Source organism: Mesoplodon mirus, assembly GCF_964341445.2.
Source record: "Mesoplodon mirus genome assembly, chromosome: 3".
NCBI lineage: Eukaryota > Metazoa > Chordata > Mammalia > Artiodactyla > Ziphiidae > Mesoplodon > Mesoplodon mirus.
The window spans coordinates 10,120,445-10,143,433 of NC_138978.1; the positions used below are offsets into that span (position 1 = coordinate 10,120,445).

The 22,989-nt window shown below is 55.4% G+C and overlaps 1 protein-coding gene across 1 annotated transcript in view; it reads right to left on the reverse strand.

Annotated features, from left to right (window-relative positions):
* LRRC38 (leucine rich repeat containing 38) overlaps positions 1-21,859 on the reverse strand; it is a gene marked incomplete at both ends in the record, with an annotated part of 37,171 nt that extends 15,312 nt beyond the window's left edge. The window contains one exon of the mRNA XM_082614490.1: positions 21,217-21,859. Within this exon, the coding sequence (XP_082470616.1) occupies positions 21,217-21,859 (643 nt within the window). The remainder of the gene's footprint in view (positions 1-21,216) is intronic.
* Positions 21,860-22,989: the final 1,130 nt, after the last annotated feature.

Here is a 22,989-nt window from a genome sequence, read left to right on the forward strand (position 1 = left end):
CTCAGCAAACAGGCACGACTGATGGGGAGCTGAGTTCCTACCTTCTGTCTTGTTAGGGGTCTTCCTCCAGCACAGATTGACCTTCCACTAAAACAAAGTGGGCTCTGGCTCGTTTGGGTCCAGGCGTAATGTGGTTCACTGCTCCTTTGCTTCAGAACCACCTCTTTCTTTTCCACCAGGCACACTCCGAAGACATGGGCCGTTCCTTGTGCAGAGGGTGGCTTGGCTGCCTGCCTGCTGTCGCCCTTCCTGGTCCTCTCCCCTTGACTGATGACTTTTCCCCGGCAGCTGACACCTGAGCCAGAGAGGGCGAATTGCTGCCACTCTCCCGAAATAGATGGTGACACAGCAGAAGGCAGAGTAAGATTTATCTCTCGCCCATGCCAACAAACAGGGCTGCAGCCAGAGGCTCTCTTGGGGCCTTTCCCCTGATCTGGCCTCTTGGGAACTGCCTAATGACAGGCTCTCCTAAGCGCTTTTTGTCATTAAAAATATATTTCTGCTTTCCTAATTCCACTAATCATGCAAAGCCTCTGTATACACTGAAACAATAGAAGTAAACAAAAAGAAGCGGGATAAAAGAACTCACAAATGCATGTTTAACACACTGGCTTATACCCTGTTAGATTTTTTCTTCCGTGTGTGCATGTACATAAATCCCCAGAGTAGAAATACACTCCACCACTCTGGTGGATAACCATTCTGGGAACATCTTTCATTCCACCAATATAATTATCAAACATCAGTTGTAATGGCTACAAGGTATTTTATTGCGCAGATGAGCCATGATTTACTTGACCAATCACTGAATGTTTCCAGTTTTTTTCTTACTAGAAGCAAAGCTGTTATGAGTACCATGCACCCATTTTAAGTTATTTCCCCAAGACACATTCTGCCAAGTGGGAGGTTGTGTGAGAGTCCCTGAACTCACGCCCACAATGGATTTTGTCACTTTTCCATCTTTGCCCACCTGATAAGCCATAAACGTGCACACTGGTGATTGAATTTGCATTTCTCTGATGACCAGGAGAGCTGACCATTGTATGGTGTGCTCACCACCCACTTGGAGTTGTTTTTCTGTAAAGTGCCTGCCCAAGACCTGTGCTAAGAGCTTCTCAAGCCTTACCAAGGTATGAGAAGGCCCTGATGACAAGAATCACTGGGGGGAGAGTCAGGCTGATCCCCTCCATCCAGCTCGCTGCTGGAGCTACAACTCCCAGGGAAGGGGGTTCCCTGTCCCACACCCGGGTGGAAGGACATCGTCCAGGACCACAGCTGTCGGTCCCATTGCTCTTGGCCAGAGTTCTCCACTGCCTCTTCCACTCTCCTCTTCTGCTCATTACAGTAAGAGGGCTCAGCCTGGGCTGGTGAAACACCCAGCCAGGCCCTCCCTGCCAGCCTTCCAGAACCCAAACCCAAAGGACCAGGAAAAAGCAGCAGCTTTGGTTCTTTTACATGTACAGCCAGACTTTCAGCCTCCTGATTTCACAGCAACATACAAAGTTAGACTTAAAGGTGCCTTGGACAGCTAATACCCCTCCCCAACCTCTCTCTTTTACTTTACAGATGAGAGGCCCAGAGAAGTTAGGCAACTTGTCTAAGGTCACATGGAGTCTAGACAGAACCCAGGTCTCCTGACTCCCCGTTTAGTACTCTTTTGAGGCATCAGGTTCTTAGTTCACTACAAGCACCTGCAGTTGAATGTGCCGTGGCACCTGCTGCAGCCACTTCTTGTTACACGGGAAGACTGCATGCGGGGGCATCGCAGATGGCAGGCGGGGCTTGCTCATGCTTCTGGGGAGCAGGATGCCGGGGAACACCAGCTCTCATTTTTTATAGTGCTGACCTTTGCGCCCTACCACCACTTTCATTAAGTATCACCACATAGGGGAAAATTCCCAGTTCTCCTCACTGTATCAGCCGGCAGATACTTCATCTGATTATGTAATCAGCTGATTTCTGCTAGAGGAAGACGCATCTGCAGCATTGGGTCAAGGGTTCCTGCTTGGTCCTGGCTCCGCAGAGCATGTCCTGTAGAAAGGGCAGCACAGAAGAGTGGATCCTGCACCAGGGCTGAGACTTGTCTCTGCTGTCCTCCACTCCAGCCTGACTCCCACCCCGAACCTCAGAACACTGACATTAGTCACACACACAAGCATGGAAAACTGACTGACTCACAATGCGGTTTTCCCACACTGTCCTCCCCCGGTAAGAAATGAGCAGAGATGGTCCTGACAGCTTACGCTTTATTCTCTGGGAAGCTTCCAAGAATTGCCACTATCACCACCACTGCCATCATCCTGACCACCACCACTGCTACATCCACCATCTCTGCCATGATGCCCACCTTGGCCAAGTCCACCATTTCCAAAATGATGCCCACTCCCCCATGTCCTCCACGTACACCCTGAGGACCGCGTCCTCATGTCCACCATCTCTACCTCCCCCATGTCCACCATCTCCACCCTGATGCCCACCTCCCCACGTCCGCCATCTCCACCTTGATGCCCACCTCCCCATGTCCGCCATCTCCACCCTGATGCCCACCTCCCCATGTCCGCCATCTCCACCATGATGCCCACCTCCCCACATCCGCCATCTCAACCCTGACGCCCACCTCACCATGTCCGTCATCTCCACCCTGATGCACACCTCCCCACGTCCGCCATCTCAACCCTGATGCCCACCTCCCCACATCTGCCATCTCAACCCTGATGCCCACCTCCCCATGTCCGCCATCTCCACCCTGATGCCCACCTCCCCATGTCCGCCATGTCCACCCTGATGCCCACCTCCCCATGTCCGGCATCTCCACCCTGATGCCCACCTCCCCACGTCCGTCATCTCCACCCTTATGCCCACCTCCCGATGTCCGTCATCTCCACCCTGATGCCCACCTCCCCACATCCGCCATCTCCACCCTGATGCCCACCTCCCCACATCCGCCATCTCCACCCTGATGCCCACCTCCCCACGTCCGCCATCTCCACCCTGATGCCCACCACCCCACGTCCGCCATCTCCACCATGATGCCCACCTCCCCACGTCCGCCATCTCCACCCTGATGCCCACCTCCCCACGTCCGCCATCTCCACCCTGATGCCCACCTCCCCACGTCCGCCATCTCCACCCTGATGCCCACCTCCCCACGTCCGCCATCTCCACCCTGATGCCCACCTCCCCACGTCCGCCATCTCCACCCTGATGCCCACCTCCCCACGTCCGCCATCTCCACCATGATGCCCACCTCCCCACGTCCGCCATCTCCACCCTGATGCCCACCTCCCCACGTCCGCCATCTCCACCCTGATGCCCACCTCCCCACGTCCGCCATCTCAACCCTGATGCCCACCTCCCCACGTCCGCCATCTCCACCCTGATGCCCACCTCCCCACGTCCGCCATCTCAACCCTGATGCCCACCTCCCCACGTCCGCCATCTCAACCCTGATGCCCACCTCCCCATGTCCGCCATCTTCACCCTGATGCCCACCTCCCCATGTCCGCCATCTTCACCCTGATGCCCACCTCACCATGTCCGTCATCTCCACCCTGATGCCCGCCTCCCCACATCTGCCATCTCCACCCTGATGACCACCTCCCCACGTCCGCCATCTCCACCCTGATGCCCACCTCCCCATGTCCGGCATCTCCACCCTGATGCCCACCTCCCCACGTCCGCCATCTCAACCCTGATGCCCACCTCCCCACATCTGCCATCTCAACCCTGATGCCCACCTCCCCATATCCGCCATCTCCAACCTGATGCCCACCTCCCCATGTCCGCCATCTCCACCCTGATGCCCACCTCCCCACGTCTGCCATCTCCACCCTGATGCCCACCTCCCCACATCTGCCATCTCCACCCTGATGCCCACCTCCCCACGTCCGCCATCTCCACCCTGATGCCCACCTCCCCATGTCCGGCATCTCCACCCTGATGCCCACCTCACCACGTCTGCCATCTCCACCCTGATGCCCACCTCCCCATGTCCGCCATCTCCACCCTGATGCCCACCTCACCACGTCCGCCATCTCCACCCTGATGCCCACCTCACCACGTCCGCCATCTCAACCCTGATGCCCACCTCCCCATGTCCGCCATCTCCACCCTGATGCCCACCTCCCCATGTCCGCCATCTCCACCCTGATGCCCACCTCCCCATGTCCGCCATCTTCACCCTGATGCCCACCTCACCACGTCCGTCATCTCCACCCTGATGCCCGCCTCCCCACATCTGCCATCTCCACCCTGATGCCCACCTCCCCACGTCCGCCATCTCCACCCTGATGCCCACCTCCCCATGTCCGGCATCTCCACCCTGATGCCCACCTCACCACGTCTGCCATCTCCACCCTGATGCCCACCTCCCCACATCTGCCATCTCCACCCTGATGCCCACCTCCCCACGTCCGCCATCTCCACCCTGATGCCCACCTCCCCATGTCCGGCATCTCCACCCTGATGCCCACCTCACCACGTCTGCCATCTCCACCCTGATGCCCACCTCCCCACATCTGCCATCTCCACCCTGATGCCCACCTCACCATGTCCGCCATCTCAACCCTGATGCCCACCTCCCCATGTCCGCCATCTCCACCCTGATGCCCACCTCCCCATGTCCGCCATCTCCACCCTGATGCCCACCTCCCCATGTCCGCCATCTTCACCCTGATGCCCACCTCACCATGTCCGTCATCTCCACCCTGATGCCCGCCTCCCCACATCTGCCATCTCCACCCTGATGCCCGCCTCCCCACGTCCGCCATCTCCACCCTGATGCCCACCTCCCCATGTCCGGCATCTCCACCCTGATGCCCACCTCACCACGTCTGCCATCTCCACCCTGATGCCCACCTCCCCATGTCCGCCATCTCCACCCTGATGCCCACCTCACCACGTCTGCCATCTCCACCCTGATGCCCACCTCCCCACGTCCGCCATCTCCACCCTGATGCCCACCTCCCCACGTCCGCCATCTCCACCCTGATGCCCACCTCACCACGTCCGCCATCTCCACCCTGATGCCCACCTCCCCATGTCCGCCATCTCCACCCTGATGCCCACCTCACCATGTCCGCCATCTCCACCCTGATGCCCACCTCACCATGTCCGCCATCTCCACCCTGATGCCCACCTCCCCACGTCTGCCATCTCCACCCTGATGCCCACCTCCCCACGTCTGCCATCTCCACCCTGATGCCCACCTCACCATGTCCGCCATCTCAACCCTGATGCCCACCTCCCCATGTCCGTCATCTCCACCCTGATGCCCACCTCCCCATGTCCGTCATCTCCACCCTGATGCCCACCTGCCCATGTCCGTCATCTCCACCCTGATGCCCACCTCCCCATGTCCGCCATCTCAACCCTGATGCCCACCTCACCATGTCCGCCATCTCCACCCTGATGCCCACCTCCCCATGTCCGCCATCTCCACCCTGATGCCCACCTCACCATGTCCGCCATCTCCACCCTGATGCCCACCTCACCATGTCCGCCATCTCCACCCTGATGCCCACCTCCCCACATCTGCCATCTCCACCCTGATGCCCACCTCACCACGTCCGTCATCTCCACCCTGATGCCCACCTCCCCACGTCCGTCATCTCCACCCTGATGCCCACCTCCCCACGTCCGTCATCTCCACCCTGATGCCCACCTCCCCACGTCCGTCATCTCCACCCTGATGCCCACCTCCCCACGTCCGCCATCTCCACCCTGATGCCCACCTCCCCACGTCCGCCATCTCCACCCTGATGCCCACCTCCCCACGTCCGCCATCTCCACCCTGATGCCCACCTCCCCACGTCCGCCATCTCCACCCTGATGCCCACCTCCCCACGTCCGCCATCTCCACCCTGATGCCCACCTCCCCACGTCCGCCATCTCCACCCTGATGCCCACCTCCCCACGTCCGCCATCTCCACCCTGATGCCCACCTCCCCACGTCCGCCATCTCCACCCTGATGCCCACCTCCCCACGTCCGCCATCTCCACCCTGATGCCCACCTCCCCACGTCCGCCATCTCCACCCTGATGCCCACCTCCCCACGTCCGCCATCTCCACCCTGATGCCCACCTCCCCACGTCCGCCATCTCCACCCTGATGCCCACCTCCCCACGTCCGCCATCTCCACCCTGATGCCCACCTCCATCATCCATTACAGACATTTGTGACAAGTTGGGCCCTGGGCTGAGGATACCAACCGTGTCTAGTTATTATAACTGATGAACTGGTTAGAACCTTCCAGCAAGGCCAGCATGAGGACGTCTAAGACTGGCCTTGTGAGTCTGGTACCTCTCACTACTCATGGTGATTGATGCTCCGTACTGCTCAGAGACACCCACTGGGCCTCCCTCCTTAGACCTGCCCCTCTGAGCACCCAGTGTCCCAAGTTAATCTCTGTCAGTGGGCTCACTGGCCAGCTGGAAGAAGTGGTCCTGGGGGTGGGCAGGGGTGTGTGTGTTAAGCGGGCCACCTCAGATTTCACTGTGGAGATGACGTTCTACGGGGAAGTAATATTTATTGAAGCTCATCATTTGCCAGGAACTATGATAAGTACTTCACCATTACCGTGTCATTTAATCCTCTTTCTCCACAGACCTTTTGAAGAGTGGTTCTCATCTGAGGGTGATTTTGCCTCTCAGTGGGCATTTGACGATGTCTGGAGATATTTTTGGTTCTCACACTAGGTGGGATGCTACTGGCATCTACTGGGTAGAAGGAGGGATGTTACTAAACACCCAACAGTGCCAGGGTGACCCCCAAGGCGAAGAATTAGCCAGCCCGTAATGCCAGTAATGCCGAGGCTGGGATGCCTGCTTTGGAGGATTTTTTTTTTTTTTTTTTTTTTTTGTGGTATGCGGGCCTCTCACTGTTGTGGCCTCTTCCGTTGAGGAGCACAGGCTCCGGACGCGCAGGTTCAGTGGCCATGGCTCACGGGCCCAGCCGCTCCGCGGCATGTGGGATCTCCCCCGGACCGGGGCACGAACCTGTGTCCCCTGCACTGGCAGGCGGACTCCCAACCACTGCACCACCGGGGAAGCCCAGAGGATTTTTTCTGTAGTCGCATTTTTCTAATTTAAATTTTGTGGTAAAATTTGCCATCTTAACCATTTTCAAGTGTGCAGTTCTGTGGCATAAAGTACATTCACATTGCTGTGCAGCTATCACCACCGTCCATCTCTAGAACTCTTTTCATTCTGCAAAACTAAATCCCTGTTCCCATTAAACATGAATCCTCCATTCTTCCCTCCTCCCAGACCCTGGCAACCACAGTTCTGTGTCTATGAATTTGCCTCTTCCAAGGTGCCTCAGATAAGTGGGACCATACAGTATTGGTCCCTGTATGACTGGCCCCTTTCACTTAGCCTCATGTTCTCAGGTTCAGCCATGTTGCAGTGTGTGTCAGGATTTCCTTCCTTTTAAGGCTGAATAATCTTCTGTTGTATGGACGGACCACATTTTGTTTATCATTCATCCGTCGATGGATACTTGTGTTGCTCTCAGCTTTTGGCTATTGTGAATAATGCTGCTACGAACATGGGTGCAAATGTGGGGTAGGTTTTAGATGCAGAGACCGGGGCTCTAAGAAGCTGTGTGACTTACCTGAAGTCATACAACTCGTCTGTGAGGGTCTGGACTTAAGGGCAAGCCTGGCTGTCACCACAGCCCATCCTCTCTCCACGACACCACGGTGCCCTCAGTCTTGATCAGGCTCACTCACATATGGGTCATTGGTTGGACTTCACTTGCCTGCCTCTCTCTGGAGTGACCTGGTGGCTGCCCCATCTGTGCTGCTCATGACAACCACTCCAGGACGTCTTCCCACGAGGGCTGGCACTTCCCTCTCAACCCATAAAGCTCTCTCTATGCCCCGGATGGCTCCGAAACAATTTACCAACACAGAAATTCTGATTTTTCTGGGAAGTCAGGAACCAGGCTGGTTTTTTTTTTTTTTTTCAGATTTATGCTTCCTCTGGCAGCGGGGACCAGGGGGAGCCCCAGGATCCCGGTGGCAGACACCTTCACCCTGAAGTTTTCAGCAGGTCCTGGCACTGTGGTAACTGCTGTCACTGGGGCCAGAGTTGTGGGCTCTTGGGAAGTGACTTCAGGTGCGGCGTTTGGGGGGGGGGGGTCGTTAGAAACAACCTGTGCAGGTGGAGAGGATGCACCGTTATCTGACCCTCTCCTTTCACAGGTGGAGAAGCCGGCCTGGGGAAGTGAAGTTACTTCCCTGTGGTGACAGAAAAATGCCCCCCAAATGACCACATCCTAATCCCTGGAATCTGAGAAAATGTTACCTTTGAAGATATGATTAAGTTCAGGGTATGGATTGTCCAGGTGGGTCCAATGTAGTCACAAGGGTCCTTATAAGAGGGAGGAAGGTCAGAGTCAGAGAGGAGATGTGAGGATGGACACAGAGATCAGAATAACTCAAGGCCATTTGCGGAGCCCAACAGCTGGCCGGCCCTCCTCACAGAGTGTCACAGTCAGTGTCCTTGTAGTTCGTAACCATGGGTCCATCTTCGGAGGCCAAAACAAGTTGGTCACATTCAGTGACAGCTCCTCAGACACCAGGAGACGGGGCTACGTCCTTCCACGTCTGTCCTTAGTTAAACATCCATTTTCCTATGTCAGTATGGTCTTATTCTCCAAATACAAAGAGCCTCTGGCAATTTCCAACAGACAGGAAGCCCAGGGAACTGCTTACAAGCTGCAGTTTGATGAGGCCTGGGGGCTCCGACCTTCCCTCCAGGCCTCCCCGCATCTGAAATTCTACACAGACTGTGCCTCCATAGTGAGCAGAGATCCCTTCCTTCTGCCTTTACTGTATTTATTCCTGGTTAGCCCTCAAGTCACTACCACTTTGCTGAGAATTAGTTTACCAAACTGTTTTCTCTAAGCAAGGGGGATGGTTCTGGAGGCCACCTCCTCTCTGCTCTTCTCTCCTTTACCTTGTGTTAGCATCCATCACTGAGTCATTCATTCAGTCAACAAATACATATCGAGCACCTAATATAGGCCAGCTCTGGGGTAAAAACAGTGAAAAAATCATTTGTGACTACAATTTAGTGAGGGAAACCAGACCGACCATGAGTAAATCAGTAATATGTATTATGCAGCAGATGGTGACAGGTGTTATGGAGAAAGAGAAGCAAAGTGGGGAGGGAAGGAGAGCTGGAAGCGGCGGGTCGCAGGATTCAGTGGGGCTGGGAGGAAAGGCTTGGTGAGAAAATGGTACTTGAGCAAGCGGCTAAAAGGAATGAGGGAGAAAGTCATGTGGACATCAGGAAAGGGTGCTCCAGGTGGAGGGAGCAGCAAGTGCAAAGGCCCTGAGGTTGAAATATGCCTGGTGTGTTTGGGGAACAATAAGGGGTCTGGGTGCCTGGATCAGCGTGAATGAAAGGGGAGGAGTAGGAAATTAGGCCAGAAAGAAAGGAGGAGGTCAGATCATGGGGGTGGAGGGCTGCTTATAAGCCCCTGGAAGAACCTTGGCTTCTAATCTCAGTGACATGGGAGTTACTGAAGAGTTCTGAGCAGAGGAAGGACGTGACTTGATATCTTTCTGGCAAGCAGGGAGGGGTCATTGTTCCAGATAAAGCTCTCAGAAGAGCAGAAAGTAGGAGTTGAACTTGCTTTCAACAGGTGTTTAGTCTACTCTGGTTTCCACGAATATGTTCAAGTCAGCTTTGATTTCCTCCAAGTCAAGGTTCTGAGTTGGCAAGCCTCACTAAGTTTGGTTCTGCACCTAGAGCAGGAGCTGTGGACCTGAGAGGGTGGGCTTGCAGATAAAGGACCTGGTTCTGACATGATATCTAAGAAGCCATGCAATGGTTGGTGACAAAGACCCTGGCTCACCCCTCCCTCTATCACTTCTTGGCTAGTGACCTTGGCCAAGTTACATTAACCTGTCTGTGCCTTGGAGTTCTCACCTGTAAAATAGGGTGCGCCTGGCACTGACCTCTTTGGAAGACACTCATAGACTTAGAGCTACACTGTCCACTACAGTAGCCACCAGCCACATGTTGAGAACTTGATCATGGCCAGTCTGGACTTAGATGTGCTGTACGTATAGAACACACCCAGATTTTGAAGACTTTCTATGAAACAAAGAATGGAAAAATATCTCATGAATGAGTTTTCTATTGATAAGTTGAAAGAATAACATTTTGGATACACTGGGTTAAATAAAATACTGAAATTCATTTCACCTACTCGTTTGATTTATTTAAATGTGACTACTAGCAAATTTAAAATTCTAGACGTGCGTTGAATTCTATTTCTACTGAGTGGAGCTGCCCTAGAGTGCTTAGCTCAGTGCCTGGAACATAGTAGACACGCAATAAATGGAGCCAATGGGAGCAGCCTGCTCAGGGCAGGAAGCAGGGACAACCCTCAACCACATAAACAAGAGCCCGATTTGTTCCTTTAGAACCTTGTTTTCCCACATGCAAAGGAAGTGAAGCAATTGGTTCTTGACATCATAAAATCCAAGGGCTGGATGCCATTTGGGAGGCTACTGAATCCATCCCCCTGCCTCTGGCAAAGAGGGTGGTTATCATTATCCCCTGCAGTATCTTCCCAGGGCTGCCGTAACACAGCACCACAGACTGGGGGCTTTACAATGGAAATGTATTGTCTCATAGTTCTGAAGTCTAGAGGTCTGAGATCAAGGTGTGGGCAGGGCTGGTTCCTTCTGAGCGCTGCGAGAGAGAGGCTGCTTCCTCTCTCCTAGCATCTGGTGGTTTGTTGGCAATTTTTGGCGTTCCTTGGCTTGTAGAGGCATCACTGAGCTCAACCTTCACCTTCATCTGGTGTTTTTTTCTGTGTCCATCTGTGTCCAAACCTCCTCTTTTTTTTTATTTTTTAAATTTTCTTTCTGTATTTCTTCTTTTGCGGTACACGGGCCTTTCACTGTTGTGGCCTCTCCCGCCGCGGAGCACAGGCTCCGGACGCGCAGGCTCAGCGGCCATGGCTCACGGGCCCAGCTGCTCCGGCATGTAGGATGTTCCCGGACCGGGGCACGAACCCGTGTCCCCTGCATCGGCAGGCGGACTCCCAACCACTGCGCCACCAGGGAAGCCCCTCCTCTTTTTTATAAGGACACCAGTCATACTGGGTTAGGGCCCACCCTAATGACCTCATCCTACTCAATTATATGTGCAATGACCCTTGTATTAATCATGATTTTTACATTCTATATTTTATTTAGCTTTGGCATCTTGGGGCCTTGCCACCGGGGATGGACTGTCCCTCCTGGGGTTGGCCAGTTCCTAGAGACAGTAAACCCTCACCAGTGAACACACGCTTGATATGCAAAGCTACCAACCCAAGTCCATACCCCACCCACCTCCTTTTATCAGGTTCTTGCAGTCCAAGACACTACCTACCTGCCCTAAATCACCACAGGGCCAGGTACTAGACAGCTAAGGATCACCCTTTTAGCCAGAGCCTCCTGAAATTACTCAAACTAGCCAACCCTTAACCTGCCTCCTCTGCTTACCCTGCCTTGCCCATTCCTTCCTGCAAAAACCACAATAAAGACTCTCACCGGTTTTTCCTTTCATTCCTTCTGTCTCCTGAGCATCCCTAGTGCTTCCCCGTGTGGCCCTGCATGGCTTCCACTCTTCCTGTTTCTAGAGATCTGTGAGTATAAAACTTCATCCTTCAGGACAGTTACTCTGCATGCCCCCATTTTCTTCTAAAGCTCTTTTACATCAGTATTTCCCTGATCTTCCAATAAACCTCGAGGTAACAGATGAGGGAACCACAGCCCAGACAAGTCAGGTGACCTGCCCAGGTCAAGGAGGTGGCAGGAGGTCCAGGGTGTCCTGACTGTCAGCTCTAAGCTCTCAGCCCCTCAACGGGACCATGTGACATCTTCACGTCTGATGCAGACGATCATTTATGTTGGTTATGTTTAAAAGGAGACATCATCTCGTTGGTGTCTTGGGCAAAAGCCATGCCATTCTTTCTAATAATGTGAGGGGAGGGCCTTTTCTTCACATGAAAAGGGAGAAGAGAGGAACATACTTTGGCACCTACTGATTTGAAAGAGAGCTACCGGGGTGATGGGGTCTATATGCCAAGGGAACCCACCCAGGAAACCTGTGCTGGGAGCTGGGGGCGAGCGGCTTCCAGACCCTCTCATCCCATGACCCGGAGGAGGCTGGCTGGGGAGGGAACGGAGCAAGCCAAAGTCAGAGATAGAAGAGGCCTTTGAGGTCATCTAGCCTCAGGGTCTAAAGCGGGTGGCTGGGGAGAGGAATGCAGCCACCACCGTGTTCGGGGAATCCGGCCAGCGCGGTGCCCTAAGTTGTTTCTCATGTGCATGTGGTTCTCCTCCTGCCCCACCCTCTCTGATGACTCCCACCTACAGCCCCCAGGGGCATCTGGGGTCACCACTCATGATCTAGAGCAACTGAGAAAGAGGACATGGCACAGGTCGACTGCTGGCTAACAAGGAAGTGGGGACAGGGACCCCGATTCCTAGCTCTCTGGATCCCGAGTGACCCGCAGCTCCCTCAAGGTCCTGACTCCTGCCCTTGGCATTTATCCCATGACCAGCCCAGAGGATGGAAGAGATGAGGCACCTGGGGGTATCTGGATGGGCAGGCTCTGAAGCAGAGGGGAAAGGCTGAGAGCCACTGGGAGGGTGGGCTGTGAACACACAGATAATGCCCGTCTATGTGGATTGTAGACATCTGGGATTTGACAGGAAAGGCTTAAATCCGGTGGGATTTGTAAGCCTGTTTGCCCATTTCTATGAATTGGATAAGGAAGAAAAGAACAGCTTCTATGTGCAGTGCTGGAGGAAGCTGCCCTCTGAGCACCCTCACATGACACCACTCGAGGTCAAAGGGCAGATGCTATCACTTGCATTTGACAGAGGGAACACCAGGGCCCAGGAATGTCGGGGGATTTATCTGCCGTCAGACAGTTCACTGGAAGCTCGGCCACGGTCACGGCTGCCTAGCTGGATGTCTAGTGCATGGCCTGCCCAGCCCCCATCCCTAAGCTCTGCCCCCCAGAGCCTCCTCCCGGGACCTGGACATTGGGACCAACACAGCACAGTCTCGCCCAGCCTCAGCTGGTCTTGTGAACGGAGCAGCGTATTTTTGGCCACATGGATGGAAAAATACAGAAAGGCCATCAGTATATGAAGGGGGGTAAAAAAAAGTGTGAGAAGCAGATGGTGAAAAAAGGAGGCGCTGTGTTCCCTGCAGCCACTCGGGTCTCAGCCACGAGCTCCCTGAAGCCTGACTGTTCAGGACTTGGGTTCCTGGTGACACGCACATGCTTACAAGACACCCTTCTGTTTGTTTAATGTCAGAGGCAGCTGGTTTCCGATTTATCGGGGTAAACTGAGATCGGCGGCCTCAGTGTCCTGAATTCCCCCCACCAGCCATTCTCACTGCACCTTGCAGAGCAGAGGCTAACGGACTCCCAGGACGAATGGCCGCCCCGCCATCTTGCCAACGCTGCTCCAACAGATGGGGCAGGCACAGCTGGCTCCCTCCTGCCTTCACGGTGGGGAGCCTGAGGCTCAGGATTTGACCAGGATCACACAGAATCTGCTGAAGGAGCTCAGAGAACCCCCATTCTGGGTCTCTGTCTTTGCTAAAAGGTGATCTGGATAGCCTTGGCTGACCAAAGTCGGAGAGGGGGTATTTGGTGGGGACAAAAGCCAAGGCCAGTGATGTTGGCCTGTCCCCCCAATGGCCCTTGTGACACAGCCCTCGGGAGTGTGCATTTGTCCACTTACTCACATATGCCTACTGCCCCACAGAGCCCCTTCTACACTGGGCATGGCCCCAGGCGCTAGGGACGCAGCAGGGAGCATGCTGACCTGGCGCTCATGTTTCTAGAGGGACAAGACTTGTGAACGAGAGAATGTGGACTCAGTGAGCGAGACGCCACAGACAAAACAAGCAGATATGACAACGATGAGAGAGTGGGGACAGGACTGATTGGGCGGGGTGGTCAAGGAAGGCCTCTCTGAGGAGGGGACATCTCCTGGGGACATGATGATGAGGAAGACGCAGCCATTTGGGGTGGGAAACGTCTTAGCAGGAGAGGGAGCCGTAAGTTAGGAGGTCCTGGTTGGTCACTGGCACCTGGCGTGTTCATGGGACAGAGGAAGGCCAGCGTGGCTGGTGTGGGGATGGAGCCTCGTGGGACATAGGAGGGAGCTGGCTTGTTCTAAGTGCAATGGAAGCCATCAAAAGGTTTCCACACATGCCATAGACTGCACCAGCTGCTGGGGACTCAAGGAGAAAAAGACACAGTTTGTGTCCTCAAGACAGGCCAGACCTGTGAACTGACAAGCTCAAGTAGTGGCCATAGAGATAACACAGCATCCAATGAGATCACACAGGCCAGACTCCCAACCCAGCCTTGAGGCCCAGAGGGTTGGAGGCTGGAAGGCCAAGTAAAAACCAGAAAGGTAGAGAAGTAGAGGTGGGGAAGGGCGGGAGGGAAGAGTCAGGGACCTGGCTGGCACCGTTTGGGCAAAGACCCGAGGGCAGGAGCCCAGAACACTCCCAGGACTGGACTGACACACTCTGCTGTTATCCTACAGTGACCAAGTTCAGGATGCGCTTTGGCCTACGTAACCGTGAACATTCCCAATTCCGGTCCTCACGACAACCCCCCCACGAGGAGGTCCTTCTGGGCCATCATCACACTGCCAGCTCGAAGGTGACAAGGCCTGCCAAGCACCTCATTCCCAGCTACCTTGGAGACCACAGGATTCTGGGACAGCGGGCACTGGACGGCCACTTGGCTGAAAGGCCTAAGCCTTTGGGTATCTGAGTCAGATGGCAGCCTGTCAGCTTCAGGTAACAGTGACACTGGCCTCTCCAGAGCAAATCCCCAACTGCCTGTGCTCCCCCGGGGCTGTCCTAGCTGGGCAGGAAGGCAGGTCCTCTGTCCACTAGCCCGGCAATGAGGTCGCCCTTTGAGTTAATTGATAGAGCAGCAGGATGAAGCTGACATGTCCAGAAAGATCCAATGTTTGGGACAGGGTAGCAGGACCGGGTGGGGCTCTCCAGGGAGAAGAGACACAGGGCAGAGTTGTCTCAGGTCTTGTTTGCAGTTGACTCTCCCCCGGACTCCAGATCGTGGTGTCTGTAAAAGCTGACACCCGGCTGGGACACTGGGGATGGTGAGAAAAGTGACACGGGGACCCAACTCTAATTAAGACACAAGTTAAAAACACATGAGCCTATGACACCAGGACATGTACAGGCCTGTCAACTGCAGCAGGAGGAGGAGGCCCCTTGCAAGAGCGAGCAAGACCTCAACCAACCTCTGCCAGGAACGTGGTTCTCTTAAGCGTATAAACATAAGGGAGTGGTCCACTCCGCTGGCGAGCAAATCATGCAAATTATAGCAGTAAGGGGATGTCATTGTTCTGTCTATTAAATTGGAAAGCATGTTTAAAAATAATAATACGTAAACCTGGGAGAGGCATGGTGAGACAGGTACTTTCTATTTGCCAACAGAGCCTGCTGTCTGGGGTGCAATTAGGTAAAAATGTATGCAGAGGTTTAAAATAACCGTAGACTCTGACCTGGTGATTCCACCTCAAAGAATCCACCCCAGAGAAATAACCGGAAATGTCCACAAATTTACATGAATGAGGATGTTCAGTTCAGCACCGTGTATGTTACAAAACAGAAAAAACAGAAAAAAAACAATGCACATTTCTAATAACAGGAGACAGGTTCAATGACTAGACATAAAATGACCTTTTCCATGACCATAAAATGTTAACTTTTCAAAGAGCTATAATGACAGGTAACTCACAACTCAGTAAGAGGAAAAGAGTCAGTAATAAGATATATAGTATAATATCAATTTGTTTAAAATATATATATATGTGCATAAGAATAAAACCAGAACTAAACACAGTAAAACTTTCGTAGCAGTGGGATTCTGGGTGGTTTTTATTCTCTTCATGATATTTATCTACATTTCCCAAGTCTACAAAGGACCTGTTATTTTATAATCAGAAAAATAAAATGCTTTTATTTTCAAAGAAAACGAGTCACCTGGGAGAAAAGGACCTGTGTGACCTCCAGGCAAGCATCAGCTTGTGTCCCTTTGGCTGAATTACTGTTTCTTTTGTCAGTATGACAACAAGTCCCCACTCATCTGACCAAACCAGGCCCTCATGGCATCTGACATCAGGAAAGGGAGGTGGAGTTACTGGGAGATGGGGGGCGGGCTCCCCCAGAAGGCTGCGAGTCTGGCCTGCTAAGCAGGCAGGGTTAGTGATATAACTGGTGAGCACCCCACTTGCCATGAACCCCCTCCTCAACGGGACTCTGCCTGCAGGGTCCACCCTGCAGTGGCTGAGCCACAGAATGCCCGGATGCTCCGGGCACTACAGTGGACCTTGTCTCGAAGGCTGGTACCCACCCAAGGGGCCTGGGTGAACAGACTCAAGGCATGACATGCAGCCGTGTTTAATTTTCCCCCAGTCCCCGCTTCTCCCAGCCCTTCCCTCCCCACAGCCTCCCTTGTCAAGGTCCCAGTTGCAGCTCAGATCTCTCCTCTGGGGCTGTGGGCTGTGTCCTGCAGGCCACACGAAGCCACGGCTGCAAAGGGAGGTGACAGAAAGTGCCTCACTATTCGGCACCCCTCACCCCCAGGCCCCAGCTCCTGCTTGGGCTTCTCCCATAGTACACTCTCAGGGCGCGGTGTGGTCTGTGTCCCCGGGGAAGCCTGCTGGCTCCATGCACCTCTGAGCACAGAGACAGCCCCTTGCCTGCCGGCTATGGTTCCTTATACCCAGTGGCCTTTCCTGCCTGAGGCTCCAGGCTCAAGGCTGGGACACGGGAGATGTCCTGGGAGCCCAGAGCCCCGGGCTGCCTGTGTGCTCCGCCCTCTCCCCACCGCACAGAGACTACAGCCACCTGGACTCCAGCAGAGGGGTCTCTGGAGGGACCTGGTCTCCCCAGGCCTCAACGTCCCAACCTTTAAGACACAGACAGTCTTCCCTTCCCTTGAAACCATAGAACTTTAGAGTTGGAAGGAACCTTAAAATCCTCCTACCCATACTCCTTTGTTTACCAAAGAAAAATCTGAGACACAGAGAGACAGGAAAGTCGTATAACGTCACACAGCGTTTCCACAGCTGCAGCAAAATGACGTCCCCCTCCAGCGTGGTTTTCAAGCTTTAGTGAGTGTGCACTGCAAGCCCCTTTCAGGGGCTGAGGGTGGGGGGAATTAAAATGCAGATCCCCGGGCCTCACCCCCCAGGCACACATTCAGTAGGTCTGGGGGCCCAGGAATCTGCATGTCAAACAAGCGCCCTAGGTGATTAGCACACTGGTTTCTCATCACCCGTGTGTTTTCATTCCCTACCCACCTCACTGGGCTGCTGTACAGGGAAGGCAGTGGGAGGGACTGGGGGGCTTTTTAAAGATCACTGTCTGCTGAGAAGGTGCCAATGCTTCCCTGTCTCCCCACACTTTCCCCATCTCTCCCTCTCTATCCTGCTGGTTACTTGAGCGACTTCCCAGGTCTCTTGCTTCCAGGTCTGGAGCCCTTCTACTGAAAGGGGGATGGTCACTGTTCCCTTGACGGTATACTGCCCCACTTGGCCCAGGACCTACTGTCTACTGGGGGAACCGCCAGACCAGGTGCAGAATCTGGGGCTGGAAGGTCAGCTGTCACCCATGAGAGTCGGGGACGGTAGGACAGCGCCGGGGCTATTCTCACCCTCCAGAAAGAATTAGGAGTGGGGTCAGACACTCCTGAGTGCAAGCTCATCTCAGTCACTAACGATGTGACCGTGTGCAAACCACTTCATTTCTTTGCACCTCGTGTGCTTCTTGTCAGGTAAGTTGTGGGTAAAGCCCAGGCTCAGGTATTGTCTTACAAGAGACGGCGCTTGGAAACCACAAACCGCCACCATAAGGCAGGGCCACGGGGTAAAACACAGGACGGCCAGTGACGTGGATTCCAGAAGAACAACAAGTAATCCTGTGTGTGAGAATATCCCAAACATGGCACGGGACATACTTATACGAAAACATTATGCCTCCTTTATCTGAAATTCAGAGCGAGTCAGGCATCCTGGAGTATTGTTTGTTTGTTTTCTTGTTTGGGGTTTGTTTGCTTGCCTGTTGTTGCTAAGTTGGCCAGCGGGCATTCTGGCAGGCGCCCCCTTGCTCTCTTCCTTCAGACCCAGCACCAGCAGGCCGGCTCCCCCTGAGTCCTCAGACCCAGATGCCTCCGTGCCCCGCTTCCCCATCGAGCCCTGAGGAGCCTGCGCAGAGGGGACCGGCTGCCCTCGACGGGTGACTGAGTGCTCCCGTCAGCAAGGAGGCTCACTGGCAGACGATCACATTTTTTGTGCTGTCAGAGCTCGTCAAGGTCACTTGCTCCATGCAGTTTGCTTCTCTGGGGGAGGAGGGACAGGGGAGGTGAAGGAAAGACAGTGAGGGCGGGTCCCCTGTGCGCCTTCCTCTGAATTCCCTCCCCTGGGTGCCTGCCTAGGAAGCCTTGGAGCTTGTGCCCCATGGTGCCTGGCTTTGCTTGGTGGGAAGTGGGTAGTCAGCATGGCCAGGGGCGGGTGGTGGGGAGCCAGGAGGTCCTGGTGCACTCCCAGCTGTTTCTAAGCCTCTGTGTGACCTTGGGCCAGTCACTGGCATCACCTCTCTGGGCCTCCCAGAGAAAACGGGGTAATAGTAACAGCGCTAATGCTTATTAGTACTCACTGTGTGTCAGGCTCTGTTCTAAGTACTTTATAGATAATACCCTTTGAATCCTTCCAACTAGTAAGAAGTAGAGGCAAGATGTGAACCAAGCAGCTCTGTGCCAGAGTCTAGGCACTTGGCCCCCTTGCCTGCTGCATCTGTGAACATATGAGAGGCCCAAATGCAGGAGGAGGAGGGAAGGGAGTGACTGACACCTAGCGATCACCTACTCCTTGCCAAGGTGACCACACCCTTGACAGAGCTGACTTCGTACAGCCCTCGCCGCAAACACGCTGTGGGATTCTGATCTTCAGTCTGAAGTCAGAGGCAGGGAAACAGAGGCACAGAGAGGTCAGGGACTTGTCCAGGGTCATCATCTGAGTCTACATGGGAACCCAGCTCTCCCACATCAAGGCCTGGGCTAGGTGCTCCACAACCGCCCCACTTTCGGTTCACAGAGCTCGGGACACTGCTCTGGCCACAGAACGTGGGCAGTGAGGTCAGAGCTGCTCTTGGTGCTTCAGCCCAGGAGGCGCCGGAAGCCCCCCTGCTGCCTCCATCCTCTCCCCCCTGAATGAGACCAACCCTTCCCCAGGGCCTGGACACTGTTCCTTGCTCTGGACCTGTCCATCCTTACCCCCCAGCCACACATCCTCATCTGGTGGCTCTTCACTTTCCTGCATTACAGACAGTAGGAAGGATAACATTTTATATTCTTTGTTCTTTAATTTACCCACAGTATCCTGACAATCACTGGTCAGATGGATGGGTCAGCATCACTGTGTCCCAGTTTCACACAGGAGGAAGAGGAGGTTCAAAGGACTTTCCCAGAGTCACCCAGCTTTTAAGCCAGGACTCCAGTGTACACCTTCCAATCCAGGGCTCTGTAGAGGCCTCAGACGTCAATCAAAGTACTGTAAAGATGAAGAAACCGAAGCCCAGACAGGATACCTGTCCTGGTCAAGGTCACAGCCATCCATGGCAGAACTGAGACTGAAATCCACAGCTCCTGACCCGTAACCCCTAGCCCTCGAGTGAATGATGGTGGGAGCCAATGACAGCACCTCAACTGACAACTGGGGTTCATGATGCCAACTCTACCAAGAAGCAAAGGCAGAAGCCATCAGAACCAAGGGGAACCCCCGTTCAGCAGTGAGGCCTGCATCTGGACCTTCCAGTCTGCTGGTGGGGAGGGTCTGGGGAGTGAATGAAGGCAAAGTTTAAAGTTAGGCGACTCTGTACCTTGCAGGTCAGATCTTTTTAGGACTTGCTCATGTGGGAGAGCCAGCCTGGGCTTCACCTGCCAGCTCAGGGGCCCGTGTCAGCAGAGAAGTGACTGCCCCTAATGCCTGGGATTTGTGCTTAGTGACAGCACAGAATGAATAAGTGAGCACAGGCATTCCGGACATAAATGAGCAGCATTTTTGAATTCTCAATAAATGGAAAAAATATATATTTACCCATGATAAATCCACATCTATGTCACCTTTTAGACTGTGGGTCTTTCAGCTCTGGTTCCTGTTCTGACAAACCCTTGGGGTCAAGGTGGGAGGTGGAGTCTGGCTCTGAGAGGTCGCTGCTGGGACCCACGCTCACATGCTCACCAGTGGAAGCCTGGAATCTACTGAAACTAAGGGCATTTCACCTGCTCCCCGTCCTGGGGCTCATCTTTATGGATGCTGGGGTCCCCTCTTCTCAGCTCTGCCTTTGCTTCCTTCCCACTGGCCTTCACAGGGTCTCTTACCTGCTGTGCCCTTATGTTCCTGTCTGCCAGGTGGGGACGTATGTCCATGTCACTGCCAGAAAAGTGCACCAGGCAAGCAAAGGGTGCCCCAGCCCACAAGATTTTGTTCAGCAATTTCACGTCTGGGCTGAAAAGTTACTGAACGGCAAATCTTTACTGCATTACTGGCTCTTAGCAGGCTGCGGCTTTTCCTCACCAGGAGTATTCCTCACCCCTTTTAGACAGAAGGGCAAACTGGGAGCTGAGAAACGAAGACCTACTCAGGTTACAGAAGCCCTTGGGGAGCTCTTAGAACCGGCCGGCTGTCTCTCCATGTTCAGTGTAGTGAGGTGGGTGCCGAAATGCTACCCACAGAGTAGGGTGTGTTCCACTTAGGAGGGGCCCAGAAATAACCCACACCCACCAGTACTAGGACCCAAAGCCCCACAGGATGGTCTCGGAAATCCAGGTCCCAAACACTGTTGGAGAAACAGGGGGGGAAAGCAGGGCAACAGGCCCAGAATCTCCAGAGAATTCCAGATGTGTCCCTCCCCCCTCCCCTTCCCTAGCAGAGTCCCAGGAAAAGTTCAGACTGGGAACCTGGGAGGGTTACACCGGGAGCAACTCTCATCCAGGGCAGTGGCCGTGGGCGCCCAGGCCACCCCTTCCAGGCTCAACGCGAGGCCGCTCGCTGCCCTAGGCTCCCGGGCTTTGTCGGCCTCTCCCCGCACTCTCCCTCACTCCTTCCCGCTTCCCGGTCCGGCCGGCAGGCTCACCTTTGGGCAGCTTGGACACGTTCTCCTGGATCCAGGAGAAGAGGTGGGCGAAGTCGCAGTCGCAGAGCCAGGGGTTCCCGTCCAGGCGCAGGGTGCGCAGCGCAGGCAGCGCGGCCAGGGCGGCCACGTTGAGGCTGCGCAGGTTGTTGTCGTTGAGCTCCAGCACCTGCAGCGACTCCAGGGTTTCGAAGGCGGCCTCGTGCACGCCCGCCAGGTTGTTGTTGGCCAGGCTCAGCTTGACCAGCCTCCCGGCCGAGCGGAAGGCGCCGGCGCCCAGCTGGGTCAGGTTGTTGTAGCTGAGGTCGAGGAAGGCGAGCTTGGCCGAGCCGCTGAACGTGCCCTCCTCCAGAGAGCGCAGAGAGTTGTTCCTGAAGTCCAGGTAGACCAGGTCGCCGTAGAAAATGAAGAAGCCCTCGGGGATGTGCTGGATGCGGTTACCGGCCACCAGGAGCTTGCGCACGTCCAGGGGGAAGGGGTCGGGCACGCTGGGCAGCCCGCGGTCGCGGCAGTCCACGGTGTGCGGATCGGTGCAGGCGCAGCCCGCGGGGCACGCGGCTCCTGGCGGAAGCAGCAGCAGGAGGCTGCAGAGCCCCAGCGCGGCGGCGGCGCCGGCGGGGGCGCGGGGGGCGGCGCGGGGGCTCATAGCCGGGACCCACGCGAGCGGCGGCGACGCGGACGCGGCTCCGGGGCCGAGCCCTGGCGCGGGGCGGCGCGCGGGGTCCCGGAGGACGGGCGCGGGGAGCCGGAGGGCTGCCGGGGCGGAGAGGGCTTGCGCCCGGGCGCGCGGGGTCCCGGAGGCCAGGCGCGGGGAGCCGGAGGGCTGCCGGGGCGGGGAGGGCTTGCGCCCGGGCGCGCGGGGGCGATGGAGCGCGGACCGACCAGGGGAGCCCGGGAGGCTCGGGCGGAGGGGGCAGCTCCGGGGAGGGAGGGCCGAGGGACTCGCGAAGGATTTACCCGAACAAGAAATTAACCCGCTGGAAAATCCCGGGAGAGAGGCGGGAGCGGCAGGGGTGGCAGAGTGGCCGTCCCAAACGCGGCCCCGCCCGGGCAGCTTATTTCCGACACCGGGCAATTAGATCTGTCGCGCGGACTTGGCGCGGAACACTCGACAACCAAGTTCAGTGACCAAGCGCCCCCAGCCCCAGTGGATTTCAGAGGGCGTGTCACGGCCGTGCGCCCCGCACCTCCGCGCCCGCCTGGTGCCAAAGCGCGCTCCCTGCGCGCCACCCCTTGCAAAAGGGAGCGCGACCTGGGTCCCTCTGGCTCTGCGCCAGGGCTTTCCCGGCGGGCTCTCGGGGGCCGCGCCAGGGGCTGTTGATCCGGGGGTGGGCGGGGCTCCAGGGAGCTCCAGGGTGGCTGGTCTTCCTTCCTCCTTTCCCCCACCGGCACTTAACCCATCTGAGTGAGGCAGGCGGGGTCAACCCGTGGGCGCTGCCAGGGCCCCCGCTGTGGCCCGAAGGAAAGCCAGGGGCCAGTCAGCAGTTTCCACGCTGGCCCTGAGTTTGTCGGGGAACTGGCAGCCACCCGGGCGCGGATCTGCTGCTGATCTAACCAAGGCCCAGCCGAGAGGCACCCTCAGAGGCCTCAGAGGCCAGGGTTCCCAGCTGTGTGGCCTCAGTTCCAGTGCTTCCACACTCTAGACCCCGTGTGTCCCATCTGTTAAATGGGAAAAGGTAATATGCATGACACCAGCTTTGGAGGAGGAGCACAGAGTCAAGAAACAAAGTTTAAAAATGATCTTTTCCGTCTAATTTCTACTCTATCCTCAACAAA